At 38.0% G+C, this 19,323-nt stretch overlaps 1 protein-coding gene across 1 annotated transcript in view; it reads left to right on the top strand.

Moving 5' to 3' along the window:
• The first annotated feature begins 2,908 nt into the window (after positions 1–2,908).
• Positions 2,909–19,323, top strand: part of LOC128559644 (uncharacterized) — an 89,723-nt gene continuing 73,308 nt past the window's right edge. Inside the window, exon 1 of the mRNA XM_053551950.1 lies at positions 2,909–3,023. Coding sequence (XP_053407925.1) covers positions 2,909–3,023 — 115 coding nt within the window. The remainder of the gene's footprint in view (positions 3,024–19,323) is intronic.

Genomic DNA, 19,323 nt, shown 5'->3' with positions numbered 1-19,323 from the left:
ACCAAGGCTACCGAAGTTCGAAGAAAGTAAAAATGATATGGATGCATTCCTTGAGCGATTAGAGCGGTTTGCAAAAAGCCAGGGATGGAAAAAAGAGACATAGGCTGGGAGCCTCAGCTCATTACTCACAGGAAAAGGCCTGGTCGTATATACAAGCATTCCTCCAGACCAAGCCAATGACTATCCTGCATTGATGAAAGCAGTTCTGAAGCGTTATCAGTTAACAGAGGAAAGTTTCAGGTTGAAGTTCAGGGAATGTAAGCCAGAGCGTGGTGAAACTGTTTTTCAGTTCATGGCAAGACTGGATAGGTATTTCAGTCGATGGACGGAGATGGCAGAAGTTGACAATACGTTTGAAACGCTGAAAGACCAGACCTTATGATCAGAGAACAGTTCATCCAAACTTGTTCCAAGGACCTTGCTTTATTCTTAAAGGAAAGAGTTGCAAATTCGAGATCTGAGATTACACAGTTGTCAGAACAATATATTGAAGAAGCTCATGGTGGCTCTATCACAACTAACCAGATGAATAGAAGTAATTTGATATGCAGCAAGGAGCCACAGCCTTCGACCGAGGTTCAGCCAGTTTCTCAGTCTACACAAAAAGAAAGGTCAGCTTTTAAAAACCCCACATGTTTCATATGTAATAAGGAAGGTTATATCGCACGAGGATGCAGAGACCTATCCAAGAGGAAAATAAGCGGTGCTGCTTTAGCTAGTAGGGGTTCTTATGAGGAAAGACAGAGAAATAGGCATGGACTGCAAGATTCTACACCCATAAAAGAGAAAGGAAGGCCAAGCGCAGAAAGACAGACAGTTGACAAAAAGGTAAAAAACAACATAGAAGATGGACGACTTACGTTAGCAGACAGACAATCCGTTTCGGTCATAGCAAGCATCCTTATCATTGATTCAATAACAGGTGAAAGGAACTTGGTATTAAAAAAAGGATATATAGGTGATAAAGAAGTTCAGGTTTTGAGTTGAGAGATACAGGGTGTGAGCTGGCAGCTGTCAGGAAAGATCTCGTATCAGAGAATCAAATGTTAGACAAGAAATATCTTAAGGTTGCGATTGATGGACATTCAAGGCCAGTTCCCGCAGCAAAGATACAGGTTGATACACCATATTTTGTAGGTGAAGTTGAGGTTATGGTTTTGCCGACCAGGACATGAAATTTGATAAGCGGAAATATAAAAGGAGTTTCAGATAATCTAGTCATCAACTGGAAAACCCGAGATGAAAGACAGTCTTCATCCGGCGAAGATGTAGCTGCAACTGGGATGTCGGAAACCCAGCATGTAATAAATATAGAAACTACGAAACCATCTGAGGTTTGCAAAGCCAAATATCAGACATTAAATGTTGAGCAAATCAAGAATGCTCAGAAAGGTGATGAGACGTTGAAGAAACTTTGGACTTATGCCAAAGATGAGGCAAAACTGGAAACAAAAAGAGGTTTCAAGTTTCAGTATGAAGTGAGGAAAAACGTATTATATAGAATCTTCGAGGAGAAGAAGGGCAGAATTGTTAAACAGATAATAGTCCCAACACAGTTCAGGAGATATAAATAAATACAAATACAAATACATGGCATTTATATAGCGCAAAAGTTATAAAATATTCTATTGCGCTTTACAATTACATAACACACATTTAACATATATACATACAAAATATGAACAGGATTCCAGAACTTAGATTAAAAGATTTGGACATATATAAATACTATTTTACACCACTTCTGAATATTTTGTATTTTAACAAGACTACACTCATTGTTCATAAAACTGCCTAAACAAATGTGTTTTCAGTTTTGATCTAAAGCTGGCTTCAGACTGAATGTTTTTCAGATAGCTAGGCAGATCGTTCCACCATTTGGGACCAACGACTGCCATCGATCTGTCTGCTAGTTTTGTTCGCCGTCTAGGGATGTTAAAGTTAGTGTCACTTTGTGAGCGAAGTCTGTATCGTTGTCGAGTAGGTACAAACATTTCCCTCAGATATACTGGAGCTGTACCATTGATGACACGGAAGACTATTACTAAAACTTTGAACATGACTCTAGCCTTAACTGGAAGCCAGTGTAATTCTTTTAGAAGTTCGGTACTTGGTTTTTCATAGGAAGCATTCTTGACTACTCTAGCGGCATGATTTTGGACTCGCTGTAGTTTATTGATTTGGTAGGCTGGAATTTCTGTAAATAAACTGTTGCAGAAGTCAATGTGAGAATGAACCAATCCATGCACTAATGATTCAGTTGACTTCTGTGTGAGATGTTTCCGTATAGCCCTAAGGTTTCGTAACTGTACATGAGCTATCTGACACTTTTTCTGAATGTGATGGTCAAAGCTGAGTGTATTGGTCATAGTTACACCCAGGTCTCTGACGTGATCGACGCATTTTACGTCACATCCACCAACGTTTACACTTGTGATGTCCAATTTCGCTAACTGTTGTCTTGTTCCATACATAATAATTTCAGTTTTAGACTGATTTATTTTCAGTTTGAAGGTTGTCATCCATTTTATGATTTCATTTAGACAACTGTCGAGTTGTTGAAGAACAGTTGTCTCATTTTGAGAATTTCCCGCTTGAATTTTTAACGCAATCTTGTGGTCGTCCGCGTATCCATAGAGATCAGCTGGATATTTCTTTACCACTCGGTTAAGAGCCGATATATACAGGGTAAAGATCACAGGTCCGGCACAAGAACCCTGATATGTTATGACATTAGCTCATGAGTCAAAAGTCAGGGGACACTTATTAGCTAAAGAGACAGTTGATGAAATACGGACGAGTTTTCACTGGCGAGGCATAACAAATGAAGTAACAAGGTTTTGCCGGTCATGTGATGTATGCCAGAAAGTTAAGACTGACTTGGCATCCAAATGTAATATCATTAGAAATGGTTCACAAGAATATAGACATCCAGATAGAACAGAAAGAAAATGGAGACAATCTGATGTCAGACCAGAGTCACACACTTGTGATGATAAAGGATGGGACCGTGAGAAGGTCATGTATTAAGTACATAAACAGAGGACAACGTTGGAATATCAGAAAGCGTACGGGTAGACATATCAAGAAAAAAATTACAGGGGTTATAAAGACCGTGGCTCTGATCATACGAAGTCATGTAGACAAAATGACATGGGAGATGAAGCAGGGCCGACGGGAGTTATCATAGAAAAAAGAGGTTTCAGTGATAACAATTATGTCAACAGAAAAGATGACAAGTACTCTTGCGGTGAGAGAAACAAATGAACATTTATGATGATACATAGGAGATGAACGTTGCATGATATTTCTGGAATATCGCATTTTATGTTGAACAATTAAGGTGTTTAATATCTGATAGTATTTTCAGGAGGATGACTTTGATAATGTATTATTGATGACAGTCGTAAATGGTTTGTAAAAATCGAGAAATAGAAAAAAGAAAAGGAGATTTTGAATACAAATTATTCCTTCAGTTTTTGAAAAACTGAAAATATTTTCTTGAGAGGGGGACTATTTGTCAGAATAATTTGTATATCTGATATATTGATAATGTAACACATAAGCACAGATAGTGCTTGACACCCCTTTCATGCTATCATTCTACAATTTTTGTTGAATTGCTGTTAATATTAAGATTTGGGTCATTTGTGGCTGATTTGGGTTCATTTTGTCGACAGCTGGATCCCAGCATCACACATTATGTCATAAACAATAGTTAAAGGGAACCAGATATTTGTTAGAGCAAGTATCCGTTGTAAAATACTATGTACAAATTTGGACCAATTCGAAACAAGTTCTATAAATAGCACCAATCAAAGCTCACGTCTGCTAAGGTATAAATAGGTAGATGGATGACAGAGAGATCATTCTGTATCCAACGATCGAAGAAGACACATCGAGGATTCAACTAATAATTTATCCCAGTACCTTGATGAGGAAGTTATTGCAACTACACTGTCAGGGCGGATAAATTATTAAAAAGAAAACGTTTGAAGTTCATAGACTAAAGAAGAGTAAGGGTAGTTGAATGCTATAGACGATAGCAAATATAGGCTGAGCATCGGAAAGCTGAGGCAGAGACATAGGTTTTGGAGATCTACTGAGAAAGTAGGAGAGTTCCAGCTTATAGACGAGGTTCAGCGTTATTGGCGAAGTCAGCCAAGGCATCAGGGTTATACCTATATGGTAGTTGAATGCTATAAGTGATAGCATATAGGCGCTGAGCATCCAGGAGTCAGGGCAATCTTATTGAGTTGCAGCTTTAATTAAGAGAACATAGGCTGAGCATCTATGCGATAGGACTCGTACGTTGTTGTTCAAAGACATTGTCTGAAAGGAACTTCGACACAAAGACCAGTCAAGTATAGTATCTCCAGCCTAAGGAGTTTAAGCTGCTGATTTTGAGTTGAAAATTGATAGTTGAAACATTGAATGATATTTGCCTGATCGCCGAAATTATCTAGCTTGAAATCATTTACAAATCATTGGTTCACGAATCATTTAGGCAAGGTAGCCAGAGGAAAATTTTATATACGAGATATTTGGTCTCACCAGCTATACGTTTTAACAAAGGACATGCTACATCGTTTGTCAGCTAGTCTAAGACATAGTCACCTTTAAAAGCGATTGGACCCATTTCATTGTTCAAGATACTAAAGGCGTAGGCACTTCCCTGAGTCATATAACTCATATCCTGACAGACCTGCACTGTTCATGTAGGTTCTTTGAAGTCAGGTGGCGCTGCGTTTATCTACTACTTTTTGCAGCACTTTGCAGACAGTAGGTAGGTTTGATACAGGCCTTTAGTTCATTGGAATCAAAATCCGTTTTGTTTCCAAAAGAGGTCAAACGTGAGACGGTTTGAATTCTTTTGGAACATCAGCAGTTTCCAGTGATGTGTTGATAATTTTTGTCAATGCTGGAAGGAGCTCATCAAGGCATCTGTAAGAGCAAAGTTGGTATTGTGTCTAATTCATACGACTTACATGGGGATGCCTGAATAATATTCTTCACTTCTGGTGAAGCTAGAGTAAAACTGTTCAGGCAGTCCTCCGATGGTGATTGGGTTTCAGTGTCATCTGGAATTTCAGATACAGAACAGGATGCTATGTTTGTCCGTAGAATGATTCTACCTTTTCCGAGTAGAAATGTATTTTTTGCCTTTTAAGTAACATATTTACTGTTGCACACTGTTCTATGTACAGCTGGTGGTCTATTGTCAGTCTTGATTTGCGCCATTTCTGTTCCAACTTGCGCCCGCGCCTTAAATGTTTAGTATCATGAAGTTCTTGGGTATACAAGGGACCAGTTGGTATCTGAATGATGTTTTTTTTTGCGCAATGGTACATGTTTATCAATAATTGATGCAAGTTCTTGTGTGTGTGTGTGTTAACTCTTTCAACAATTGTCATTTGCATGATTGCCTTCAAAGACTATGAGTTCAAAAGATCCCCTTTGAATGAGTCAACATCAATTGCCCTAAGGTTTCGAAAGGAAACAGTTTTTCTCACTGGTGGAGGTCTGGCAGCCTTTGCTTTAAAAGTCACTGAAAAATAATCGCGGGAGACCTTAACGCTGTTGTCAGACAGACCTGGATCAGTGACTTAAATGTTTGATACGATGTCACCGTTATCTCTTGTAATGACAACATCCAGGATGTGTCCACCGACGCGAGCGGCTTCATTCATATGCTGTCTCATTTCGTGTGCATCCAAAGTACAGTACTTACAAGGTTGGTTGTTTATCTATCAGTCGGATTGTCAAAATGAAAGTTTAAACCTTCTACAATGATGATTTGTTAATCAGTTTTTGCAGATTTTGATAGGAAATTGGGCAATTAATTCTCAAGAAAGTCTCCTGTTGTAAGTTCATTTCCCCGGGATGGCGGTGGTCTGTAAACGACAACTAAACGTAAAATGAAATCTTTTACGCTCAAGTGTGGGCTCCTGTCTCACTTGTTGTTTCTAACTAAACGTGAAAAAGTAGGGTAAAACTCTTTTGAAAACTTGTCGATTACTTTCACCCGGCCATATTTATTCACCGTTTCTACGACGATTCCTCCACCGCCGCGGCGTTGGAACCACCACATCTGCAAAAGCTATGGCCCCTCTTCCTTTTCCGCTGACAACTCTTTTTGAAAGGTTATAGCCAATTAACTCGCGGTATAAGGCCTTCATGACCCAACTTGTTATTTGTACTGATCATTTGTTTGTTTGTTTTGGGTTTAACGCTGTTTTTCAACAGTATTTCAGTCATGTAACGGCGGGGAGTTAACTTAACCAGTCTTCCTGGATCCTGTACCAGTACAAACCTGTTCTCCGCAAGTAATTGTCAACTTCCCCACATGAATCATTGTTGGAGGACGAATGATTTCAGACACAAAGTCTTTAATCAAATCGTCACGGAGAACATACGCCCCGCCCGAGGATCGAAATCGAACTCACGACCCCGCGATCCGTAGACCGACGCTCTCCCTTTTGAGCTAAGCAAGCGTGCTGATCATCTGTACTTAAAAATAACATTCAATGTACTAACAATGCGTGAATGCGCGAGAAAGTAATTCTAGTTCAATATGATCATTGTGTATAGAATATCACAGTTATTAATAGGAACCACCAGAAACTGTATGTTAAAAGCATTATGGGTTCCAGAGTTATGGCCCCTGAAAGGGCCAAAATTAGCCATTTTGACCTTGTCTGCACAATAGTAGCTTCATTTATGATTTGATTTTAATCAAACTTGCACAAAACTTGTGTCACCATAAGATCTCGGTTCCTTTCTTGAACCAACCAGATCCCTTAATGGGTTCCAGAGTTATGGCCCCTTAAAGGGCCACAATTAGCTTTTTTGACGTCTGCACAATAGCAGCTTCATTTATGATTTGATTTTAACCAAACTTGCACACAGCTTGTATCACCACAAGATCTTGGTTTCTTTCTTGAAACGGCCAGATTCCATTATGGGTTCCTAAGTTATGGCCCCTGATAGGGTCAGAATTAGCTATTTTGACCTTGTCTACACAATAGCAGCTTCATTTATGATTTGAATTTAATCAAACATGCACAAAACTTGTGTCACCATAAGGTCTTGGTTCCTTTCTTGAACCAGCCAGATCCCATTATGGGTTCCAGAGTTACGACCCCTGAAAGGGCCAAAACTAGCTATTTTGACCTTGTCTGCACAATAGCAGCTTCATTTATGATTTGATTTTAACCAAACTTTTACACAACTTGTATCACTATAAGATCTCGATACCTTTTTATACGCCCGAAGGAACATATTATGTTATCGCCTCGGTGTCCATCTGTATGTCTGTTGGTTAGCAATTTCCCTTCCGCTCTGTAACTCCTGAACCCCTTGAAGGATTTCAAAGAAACCTGACACAAATGTTCACCTCATCCAAATGACATGCAGAGCGCATGTTTCGGATGGTCCACTTCAAGGTCAAGGTCAAGGTCACACTTAGGGGTCAGAGGTCATATGACTTTGTTTTGTGTGTATATTGCTCTGCATTTGCGTCGATTGCAGTGCTCTTGTTTTTATTTGGCAGATCCTTCTTTTGTTCACTTACAATAATTTTTTTCAATTACTTCCCTTTTATGTTACTATAAATAGCTTATTTAGTAACTTTTTTATTATTGGCCGTATGGTAAAACCGAGACCACTTTCTGTGGTACAATATGGATGGTACCTCCAATTTTTAGGTGTATTTTGACATATCTATACCTGGTAAGGATTTTTTTTTTGGTTAAATTCTTCCCTTTGTTCTTCCTTTCCTTTGGACTTAGATGTTTTTTTCTGAGGACTTAGATTTATTTTAATTTCTTCCCTTTGTTGTTCCTGTCCTTTAGGCTTCATCAGTCAGAATTTTGCTCCTATCCTCCTCTGATGTAATCCTTCGGGCATGAAACTACTGGCCTGATTTGAAAATAATTTTATTTGAAGTAACTTTAAGAAAATTTCAACTATATTTTCTCATAATTCTTTTGATTGATCTTGATTATGATTTTTTGACCTTCTTGTCCTTAAGTGCAATGATAACAGGCGAGCGATATAGGGCCATTTTGGCCCTCTTTTTTTTCAAACCTTCCATGAATATTTATCAACATGCAAAGTTGTACCGTTTCCCCACCTCACTCCTCCACCCAGTCATGCCTACCACCCCGATCATGCATCAACCCCCATTTTATAATCAACATGTGATGTTTTGTACCCTCACCCTGTCAGCCCGCTGCCCCCCTCCCCTCCAAAAAAGCATTCATTTTCTGTTAAATTGATTTTGACTAATGAAATTATTTGCTTCTTAGTAACATCCTTAACTTTTTGCCGGATATATTTTTTGCCATTCCTCACCACAAACCCTTTCGGAGGGGGATACCAATTCATCGAATTTGCTTGTTTCATATAAATTGATGAAACCTTGCATGAGTCTTTATCATGATATGAACTTGCGCACCTCCTATTTTTCCGTCTGGCTCCCCCCTATTTCCAGAGTTATGGCCCGTGAAATAGTCAAAAATGCACATTTTTACCTAATGACGTGCCTAGCTAAATAGTGTTTGCTGTAAATTCATGAAATCTTGCAGGAGTCTTTATCATGATGTGACCTTGCACACTTGGCATTCTTTTTGAGATTTTAGCGCTAATTACAGAGTTACGGCCCTTGAAATAGCCAAAATAATGGTGTTTTTTATGTTCATAGCTCAAAAAGTATATGGCCCTTTTATATGCCCTCCTTCGAAGAAGGAGGGGTATATTGTTTTGCAGGTGTCTGTCGGTCGGTCGGTCGGTATGTAGACCAATCCGTTTCCGGATGATAACTCAAGAATGCTTGGGCCTAGGATCATTAAAGTTGATAGTGAGGTTGGACATCACCAGCAGATGACCCCTATTGATTTTGAGATTAGTATGCAAAAGGTCAAGGTCACAGTGACCCGGAACAGTTAAACGGTTTCCGGATGTTAACTCAAGAACGCTTAGGCCTAGGGTTATGAAAGTTGATAGGAGGTTGGTCATGACCAACAGATGACCCCTATTGATTTTGAGGTCAGTAGGTCAAAGATCAAGGTCGCAGTGACCCGGAACAGTTAAATGGTTTCCAGATGATAACTCAAGAATGCTTAGGCCTAGGATTGTGAAAGCTGATAGGAGGTTGGTAATGACCAGCAGATGACCCCTATTGATTTTGAGATCAGTAGGTCAAAGGTCAAGGTCACAGTGACCAGGAACAGTTAAACGGTTTCCGGTCAATATCTCAATAACGCTTGGGCCTGGGATCAGGAAAATTGATAGAGAGGTTGGTCATCACCAGCAGATTACTCCTATTGATTTTGAGGTCATTAGGTCGAAGTTACAGTGGCCAGGAACAGTTAAACGGTTTCCGGACAATAACTCAAGAACACTTGGGCCAAGGATCATGAAAGTTGATAGGGAGGTTAATCATGACCAGCAGATGACCCCTATGATTTTGAGGTCAGTAGGTCAAAGGTCAAGGTTACAGTGACTCAGAACAGTTAAACTGTTTCCAGACGATAACTTGAAAACGCTTGGGCCTATGATCACGAGGCTTGATAGGGAGATTGGTCATGAGCAGCAGATGACCCTATTGATTTTGAGGTCAGTAGGTCAAAGGTCAAAGTCATATTGACCCAGAACAGTTAAACCCTTTCCGGAGGATAACTTGAGAAAGCTTGGGCCGAGGATCACGAAACTTAATAGGGAGGTTGATCATGACAGGAGATGACCCCTATTGATTTAGAGGTCAATAGGTCAAAGGTCAAGGTCACATTGACCCGGAACAGTAGAACTTTGTGTACAGTGACCAAATAATTTCTGTTCCTTGTGCAATTACTGAATGCATCAAGGGGGCATTTTGTGTTCTACAAGCTCTTGTATAAAATGTTTGTTGAGGCTATACCCCCCTTAAGACTGCAAACATTGAATTATTGCCCCTTATTTGTGACAAATGTACCAGTGGGGGCACACCCTGTGTCCTACAGACACATTCTAGTTCTGGCCCGATTTTAAGATAATTTCATACAGATCTTCTATCAAGATTGTTTAAATTATTTTGATTTGTCATTAAACATAGTCGCCAGGGGTAGTTGTTTCTTTTTCCCTATATGTTTATACATTGGAAACTTGTTCTTGTCAGAAACAGTAGACCCAAATAATTAACTTTAAAAAAAAATACACATGTTTCTAGGATGACCTTTTATGTAGATTGTACAAATTATTTGTTAAAAAAATGGCAGCTCGGGTTTGTGGTCACTTTTCCGTGTATGTATGTAGTGGAAAAATCTTCTTGTTTGATATGTATGGAAAAATCTTCTTGTTATTCCCCCACAAAACGAAGTTTGGGGAGGGGAGTGGGGGCGGGGGGCGGGGGGGGGGCGGGTGTATATAGGAGTGAGCTTGTCAGTCTGTTGGTTTTCATGGTTTCCGGACAATAACTCATGAAAGGCTTGACAGATTTAAACAATTTTTGGTACACAGGTGTAACATCAGAAAATACAGGTCAAGTTCAACTTTGAGATCAGTAGGTCAAAGGTCAAGGTCACAATGATCCTGAACAGTTAAACGGTTTCCGGATGATAACTTGAGAACGCTTTGGCCTAGGTTCATACATTTTGGTACACAGGTGTAACATCATGAAATACAGGTCAAGTTTGACTTTGAGGTCAAAGGTCAAGGTCACAATGACCCGAAACAGTTAAACGGTTTCCGGATGATAACTTGAGAACGCTTTGGCCTAGGATCATGAAAATTGATAGGGAGGTTGGTCATGACCAGCAGATGATATCTATTGATTTTGAGGTCAGTATGTCACAGGTCAAGGTCACAGTGACCCGGAACAGTTAAACGGTTTTCAGACGATAACTTCAGAATGCTTTGGCCTAGGATGACGAAACTTAATAGGGAGGTTGATCATGACCAGCAGATGACCCCTATTGATTTTGAGTTCAAAAGGTCAATGGTCAGAGTGACCCAGAACATTTAAACTGTTTCAGGACAATAACTTGAGAACGCTTGGGCCGAGGATCATGAAACTTTATAGGGATCATGACCAGCAGATGACCACTATTGATTTTGAGGTCAGTAGGTCAAAGGTCAAACAAATTCTGCTTTGACATTGGCTTAGTTCTGTGACAAGGCCGTCTTGTGGGGGTATAATTCGTCACTTCTGTGACAACTCTATATCACATTATTCCTTATAACTTCTTACTGCACCTCCCTCCCAACACACACATACACATTACCTGCCAATATTTATTTAGTAGAAACACATACACATTACCTGCCAATATTTATTTAGTAGAAACTTTTTAAAATGTTCTTGTCAAAAAACACTGGCACTGTTACAATTAATTTCACAGACATTTTACATGCATAACCATCTAACAAAACTGCTCATGCAAGCAGCGTAACTCAGATGAGCGCTCTAGGGCCATCACAAAATTATGCCTATTTTTCGACCTAGCAATTTTTGGTTAAGTTTTTGTATGTAAGCTGCTATCTCAGTACCTGGGAATGTGAATGGCTTGAGACTTCACACACTTATACACTGGGATGAACTGAATTGCATTGCACAGGTTCCATAACTCTCTTTTGTTTTTTAGCTCACGTGTCACGAAGTGACAAGGTGAGCTATTGTGACCGCTTGATGTCCGTTGTCCGTCGTCAGTCGTGCGTCATGCGTCGTCCGTCAACAGTTTCTAAAAAAATCTTCTTCTTGAAAACCACTGGGCAGAATTACACCAAACTTCACAGGAATGATCCTTGGGTGACCCCCTTTCAAAATTGTTCAAAGAATTGAATTCCATGCAGAACTCTGATTGCCATGGCAACCGAAAGGAAAAACTTTAAAAATATTCTTGTCCAAAACCACAAGGCCTAGGGCTTTAATATGAGGTGTGTAGCATCATCTAGTGGTCCTCTACCGAAACTGTTCAAATTATCCCCCTAGGGTTAAATATGGCCCCGCCCCGGGGGTCATATGGTTTATATAAACTTAAATAGGGAAAACTTTGAAAATCTTCTTGTACAAAACCACATGGCCTAGGGCTTTGATATTTGGTATGTAGCATCATCTAGTGGTCCTCTACCAAAATTGTTCAAATTATCCTACTAGGGTCAAATATGGCCCCGCCCCGGGGGTCCCAAGTTTTATATAGACTTGCATAGGAAAAAGCTTTAAAAATCTTCTTGTCTGAAACCATATGACCTAGGCTTTTGATATTTGGTATGATGCATTGTCTTGTAGTCCTCTACCAAAATTGTTCAAAAGCTAGAGCTTAGATATTTGACATGTAGCATTGCCTAGTAGACCTCTACTAAAGTTGTCCAAATCATGACCCCAGGGTCAAAATTGACCCCGCCCCATGGGGTCACTTGATTTTACATATGAAAATCTTCAAAATTTTTCTAAAAATAAACCAGAAGGCCTAGAGCTTAGATATTTCACATGTAGCATGGCCTAGTAAACCTCTACAACATTTGTTCAAATCATGACCCCCGGGGTCAAAATTGACCCCGCCCCAGGGGTCACTTGATTTTACATATGAAAATCTTCAAAAATTTTCTAAAAATAAACCAGAAGGCCTAGATATTTGACATGTAGCATTGCCTAGTAGACTTCTCGAAATTTGCTCAAATCATGACCCCCGGGGTCAAAATTGAGACCGCCCCAGGGGTCACTTGATTTTACATAGGAAAATCTTCAAAAAATTTCTAAAAATAAATCAGAAGGCCTAGATCTTAGATATTTGACATGTAGCATTGCCTAGTAGACTTCTACAAAATTTGTTCAAATCATGACCCCGGGGTCAAACTGACCCCGCCCCATGGGGTTACTTGATTGTACATAGAAAAATCTTCAAAATTTTCTGAAAAAAAACCCCAGAAGGCCTTGAGCTTAGATATTTGTCATGTAGCATTGCCTAGTGGACCTCTAAAAAATTTGTCCAAATCTTGACCCCCAGGGTCAAATTGACCCAGCCCCAGGGATACTTGATTGTGCATAGGGAAATCTTCATAAATTTGCTAAAAATAAACCAGAAGACCTAGATCTTAAAGCTTTAGCTAAGAAATTTGTTCAAGCAAGCAACTTTACTCAGGTGAGCGATATACGGCCATCATGGCCCTCTTGTTTAAGATACAGCCTTGGAATTTTGATGGCATACACAGTTTTGCAAACAAATCATAAAACTGAATTTCATTGACCATGAATGTGACCTACTGACTTTCTTAATATTTTATCATCAGTTTGACATTTGAAACATGTAGCTCATATTACTCAGGTGAGCGATCCAGGGTCATCATGACCCTCTTGTTGAACAATTATGTCCCTTTTTATGCCCCACCAGACGCAGAGGAATATTGTTTGTTTTCCATTGGGCTGTTCATTCGCCTGTGTGTGCATCTGTTCAAAATTGAAAAGGTTTATAATTCAAAACAAAGCGTTTTAAGCTAGAATTATTAAATCTCACATAGTTATTAATTAACACCTGACCTTTGCTCACATATAGTATTATCCCCCTTGAACAAGGTAAAGCAGAGTTTTCCCCTTGATTGTTTGAAAAAAATTGAAAATGCTTATACAGTCAAATTTAGATTACTTGAAACGCACTTTCTTGACAAGCCACGCTTACTTGAAATATACATGAAGTCACTTATATTTTCAGTGTTGGTAAAATGCAATTTCTCGACATACATTGTCTATAAAATGCGGACTCAACAATGATTAAAACCCATTAATTGATGTCTCAGTCACTCAAATTTTTCACAACTTTGATTGGATAAGTGTGTTACCGTGTCTCAGCATGCGTTTTCACTTATTACGTTGTCAGTTTCATATAATCTCTGAAAAAAACTTTTTCATTAGTTTAAACATGCATGACATTAATAACGTATGTACAATGTACAATGTAAATTGAGTGATTTAATTTTTAATAGTAATCACAACTTAATTATCATTTTAGAGTTAATTCTTATTATAACACTCTCCAATGATACCTAAAAATGATCCCAAATCAACTTGGTGAACACAATTTCACCAAACCTCTAAAAATTAGTAGTTAGCATATGCCCTTTAATTAATTAAATTTAATTTAATGCCCAGTTAATACAGAGATTCCCCCCTTGATCTATTTGGAAAAAATTGTGTTTGAAGAAGATTGAAAATGCTTATTATTCAAAAAGTATTTCAGCTAGAATCACCAAACCTCAAACAATTATTCATTAGCACATGTCCTTTGCTCACATATTGTATTATCTCCATTGACCCAGTTTAATTGGAATCACCAAACCTCACATAAGTATTAGATAGCATATGACTTTTGGGCACTTGTAGTATTGTCCCCCTTGACCCATTTAAAGCAAAGTTTTTTCCCTTGATTCGATAAAAGGAAGTTTTGACAGTATCTAAGTAACCTATTGATGGATCTTCATGAAACTTTACACAAATGTAGTTTACTATGGGGCTATATTCCACGTGCGGGGATAACTTAATTAATCAGAGTAATTGCCCTTTGATTATTTAACAGTGCATAAATTCACACAAAACAAAGCAATCCATTGATAGATCTTCGTGAAATTTGATACAAATATAGATCACTATAGGGAGGTAGTGCATGCATATCATTCTTTTCTCAGGATCTCTTCAGTAAATGCAGGCATAAATTCCCATTGATTGATCATGTAACTTAATACAAATATAGATCACTGTAGGGCAGAGTTTTCCCCCTTGATTTTGTAGAAAATAGGTGCAAACGAACAGTTGCATGGTCCTTTTGTACATAATTTGTGTATATCTGGAAATTAAATATCAAGGTATAGTCCCCTTATTCACAAAACAACTTATTCTGCAGGGGAAATGCATTCACTGATGGTGTCAGTCTCACACCTTGGTTAAAGTTTTGCATGGAAGTATATATAGCTATCATTTGAAGGCATATAGGTTTTGAACTTATTTTCTTTTCTAGATCAATTACCAACCTCACTGGGTCAAGTCCCGTAACTCTGACATGTATTTTGGCCAAATTATGCCCCCTTTTGGACTTAGAAAATCCTAGTTAAAATTTTGCATGCAAGTTATAGTCTCCAAAACTAAAGCAAATATCAAATTGAAACTTCACATGTGTCTTTGGGGTTATTAAAATAGGTGATAGCATCAAGTCCCATAACTCTGACATTTATTTTGGCCAAATTATGCCCCTTTTTTGACTTAGAAAATCCTAGTTAAAGTTTTGCATGCAAGTTACTATCTACAAAACTAATGCAAGTATTGAATTGGAATTGCACGTGTTTCTTCGGGTTTATAAAACTAGATCATAGGATCAAGTCCCATAACTCTGACTTGTATTTGGCAAAATTATGCCCCCTTTAGAACTTAGTAACTTGCATGACTTTTGTTAAAGTTTTGCATGCAAGTTACTATCTCCAAAATTAATGCAGATACTAAATTGAAACTTTTAACATTTCTAGGGTAATATTCCTGCATCTGGGACAACAATTTGAATAGTTGAGCATAATGGCTGTCTTGCTGACAGCTCTTGTTTTATAGTTTTTATATGTAAGCTGGTATCTCAGTATCCACTAATGGGAATGGATTGAAACTTCACACACTTCTCCACTGTGATGAACTGACTTGCATTTTTAGCTCACCTGTCACTTTGTGACAAGGTGAGCTTTTGTGATCGCGCAGCGTCCGTCGTCCGTGCGTGCGTAAACTTTTACATGGACCACTCTAAAGGTCACATTTTTTCATGGGATCTTTATGAAAGTTGGTCAGAATTTTAATCTTGATGATATCTAGGTCAAGTCCGAAACTGGGTCACATGCGGTCCAAAACTAGGTCAGTAGGTCTAAAAATAGAAAAACGTTGTGACCTCTCTAGAGGCCATATGTTTCAATGGATCTTCATGAAAATTGGTCAGAATTTTTACCTTGATGATATCTAGGTCAAGTTTGAAACTGGGTTACATGCCTTCAAAAAGTAGGTCAGTAGGTCAAATAATAAAAAAAACTTGTGACCTCTCTAGAGGCCATATTTTTCATGGGATCTATCTGAAAGTTGGTCTGAATGTTCATCTTGATGATATATAGGTCAGGTTTGAAACTGGGTCAACTGCGGTCAAAAACTAGGTCAGTAGGTCTAAAAATAGAAAAACATTGTGACCTCTCTAGAGCCATACTTTTGAATGGATATTCATGAAAGTTGGTCAGAAGGTTCACCTTGATGATATCTAGGTCAAGTTTGAAACTGGGTCACGTGCCATCAAAAACAAGGTCGGTAGGTCAAATAATAAAAAAACCTTGTGACCTCTCTAGAGGCCATATTTTTCATGGGATCTGTATGAAAACTGGTCTGAATGTTCGTCTTGATGATATCTAGGTCAAATTTGAAACTGGGTCAACTGCGATCAAAAACTAGGTCAGTAGGTCTAAAATTAGAAAAAAAATTGACCTCTCTAGAGGACATATTTTTCAATGGATCTTCATGAAAATTGGTCTGAATGTTCACCTTGATAATATCTAGGTCATGTTCGAAACTGGGTCACGTGCAATCAAAAACTAGGCCAGTAGGTATAAAAATAGAAAAACCTTGTGACCTCTCTAGAGGCCATATTTTTCATGAGATCTTCATGAAAACTAGTGAGAATGTTCACCTTAATGATATCGAGGTCAAGTTCAAAACAGGGTCACGTACCTTCAAAAACTAGGTCAATAGGTCAAATAAGAGAAAAACATTGTGACCTCTCTAGAGGCCATATTTTTCAATGGATCTTCATGAAAATTGGTCAGAATTTTTATCTTGATGATATCTAGATCAAGTTCAAAACTGGATCACATGAGCTCAAAAACTAGGTCACTAAGTCAAATAATGGAAAAAACGACGTCATACTCAAAACTGGGTCATGTGGGAACAGGTGAGCAATTCAGGACCATCATGGTCCTCTTGTGTAGGTTCTGTAACTCTGTTCTGCAGTTTTACAACATTATGCCCCTATGTTATTCATTTAATTGAGAGGGCTGTCGAATAGTCAAGCATAGGTGTCCTCCGACAGCTCTTGTCAACCATTGCAGATACTACATTAAGACTTCCAACTCAACGGAAGGTTACAGCATCAAGTCTTACATGAATAATTGCAAAATTAATCCTCTTCTTGGGGTTAGAAAATCTAAGTTAAAGTTTTGCATACAAATTGCTCTCTCCAGTGTCAAATATTGAATTGAAACTCTATACAAGTTATTGAAGTAGATAAATGGAAAACCAAATAAAAAATGGTGAAAGATGCATGTTACATAGCTCTGAATTGTATTTTGGGAAAGTTATGCCCCATTTTGGACTCGGAAAATGCAGGTTAAAGTTTAAAGTTGAAGGAAATTACTATCTCACAAATTCTTTGTTGAAACTTTACACATATTTTGGGTGTAACTAAACAAGAGCGCAGCATGAAGTCCTATAACTCTAATTTGATTTAGACAATATACCTATATATTAGATAGAAATTTTGTAAATCGAGAGCACAGTCATGAGACATCTCTTTAGAAATTCATTCTTCATATTAAAAAAATATTATGAACTACAGAGAGCACTTTGAAAAAATTCTGTATTCTCTAAAGATAACGCCTGTAGCAGTTTTTAAAAAACCTGGCCCAAACAATAGAACTACACTGCTGTTAAGTGAACTTACAGATATTGTCAGGAAATACATTTACTACCATATACCCCAGCATAAAAGCTCCCTTTGTCCTTAATAAGCATTCTGACCCCTCTCCTATCCATTCGTGCACTTAGATTTGCCCTTGTCAGTCCGTCCGTCCGTCGGTCCAAATTTATGTTGTACATATCTCAAACAGAATTTCATCTTGACTAATCAGTCCTTATCAAACCTCACAGAATTGTCATTCAGCATGTAAAGTTGTGCACCTGGTGTTTTTATTGGGATTTCACACAGTCAGTTATGGTCCTTGGTTTAGTCAAAGATATGCATAAATAGGGCATGAACAATTATATTGCCTGTATCTCAAAAAGTATTTGACGTATGGTTTTAGAAATTATTGGAATGTTATTCAGCATGTTTAGTTGTGCATCTGGTGTTTTGTTGGAGATTTCTTTCAGCCTTACCAGAATTATTTCCCTTGATCTAGTAAAAAATACATATAAAAGGGCATAAAAAATTGTTTCACACATATCTTAAAACATATTTAATCTAGGGTCATGAAGCATAAAATGAATGTTAAGTTGTGAAGCTAGGGTTTTGTTTGGGATTTCTATTGGTCAAACTAGAGTTATGGTCCTTGCTTTAGTCAAAAATATGCATAAAAGGGCATACAAGTTTGTATTACATGTACCTCAAAAGCTATTTGACTTAAAACATTAGCGGATTGTTATATAAAATGTGAAGTTTGTATCTGGTGTTCTTTTTGGGATTTCACTCAGCTAGGCCAGACTTAGTGAAAAATTAACACACATATAATGCTTAAAAGTTTGTGTTGCATATATATACCTTAAAACATTTACCTAGAATCATGAAACCTATAATGCACAGTGACAGGTTGTTTGGTCACCAGTGTCCTTTGTGGACACATTTCTAGTTGCTTAAATACCTGTACTACGATATACCTCAGTATGTATTGATAGGATACTTTATACCTCTGATAAATGTAGATTACTACAGATTATTGGAAGTAATATTCCTTTCGTTTTCTTATTTAGTAGGGATGGGAACGAATACTGAAATCAATATTCGAGTATTCGGTTTGCCATATTCGAATATATTCGAATATTCGGTTTGTTTTAATGGAAGCTTTGAATCCTTATTAAGTGATTGGCATATACACAACGTATTCATTTGTTTAATGCGTGGATCATCAACGTAATAAGGCCAAAAAATGTTTGTTTCGGGTAACCCGATCCTACCTAGCAAAACCCGCCGATCCTAGTGTTTTATTTCACGATTATGTCAGTATAATCATGAACATATTTAACTAATCCAGTTTTTTAGCTTCAAAATGATACAAAAAATCAAACCGATTATAATTTAGACCGTCGCAATTTTATCTAAAAATAGCAGGTCGTCCCATTTAAACACGTGACGCGCTGTTGTATTACCGCCGCCATTTTGAAAATTTTCAATCGGCGTGTAAAAATCGTCGTGTAAAAAGCAAGTAAGGCAGACTTAAACCTCCTTCATTATGAACTTATGCATCAATCATATTTTATTTCTTGATTTTATTATAAAGTACTTCAAAATTTAATTCGAATACGGCCGATTGCGGATGAAAACCGATTCTGCGGATGGTCTGAAACGTCGT

This window comes from Mercenaria mercenaria, chromosome 9 (genome assembly GCF_021730395.1).
Source record: "Mercenaria mercenaria strain notata chromosome 9, MADL_Memer_1, whole genome shotgun sequence".
In the NCBI taxonomy this organism is placed as follows: domain Eukaryota; kingdom Metazoa; phylum Mollusca; class Bivalvia; order Venerida; family Veneridae; genus Mercenaria; species Mercenaria mercenaria.
Note: the sequence above shows the minus strand (reverse complement) of the source record. Positions and strands in the feature narration are given on the sequence as shown.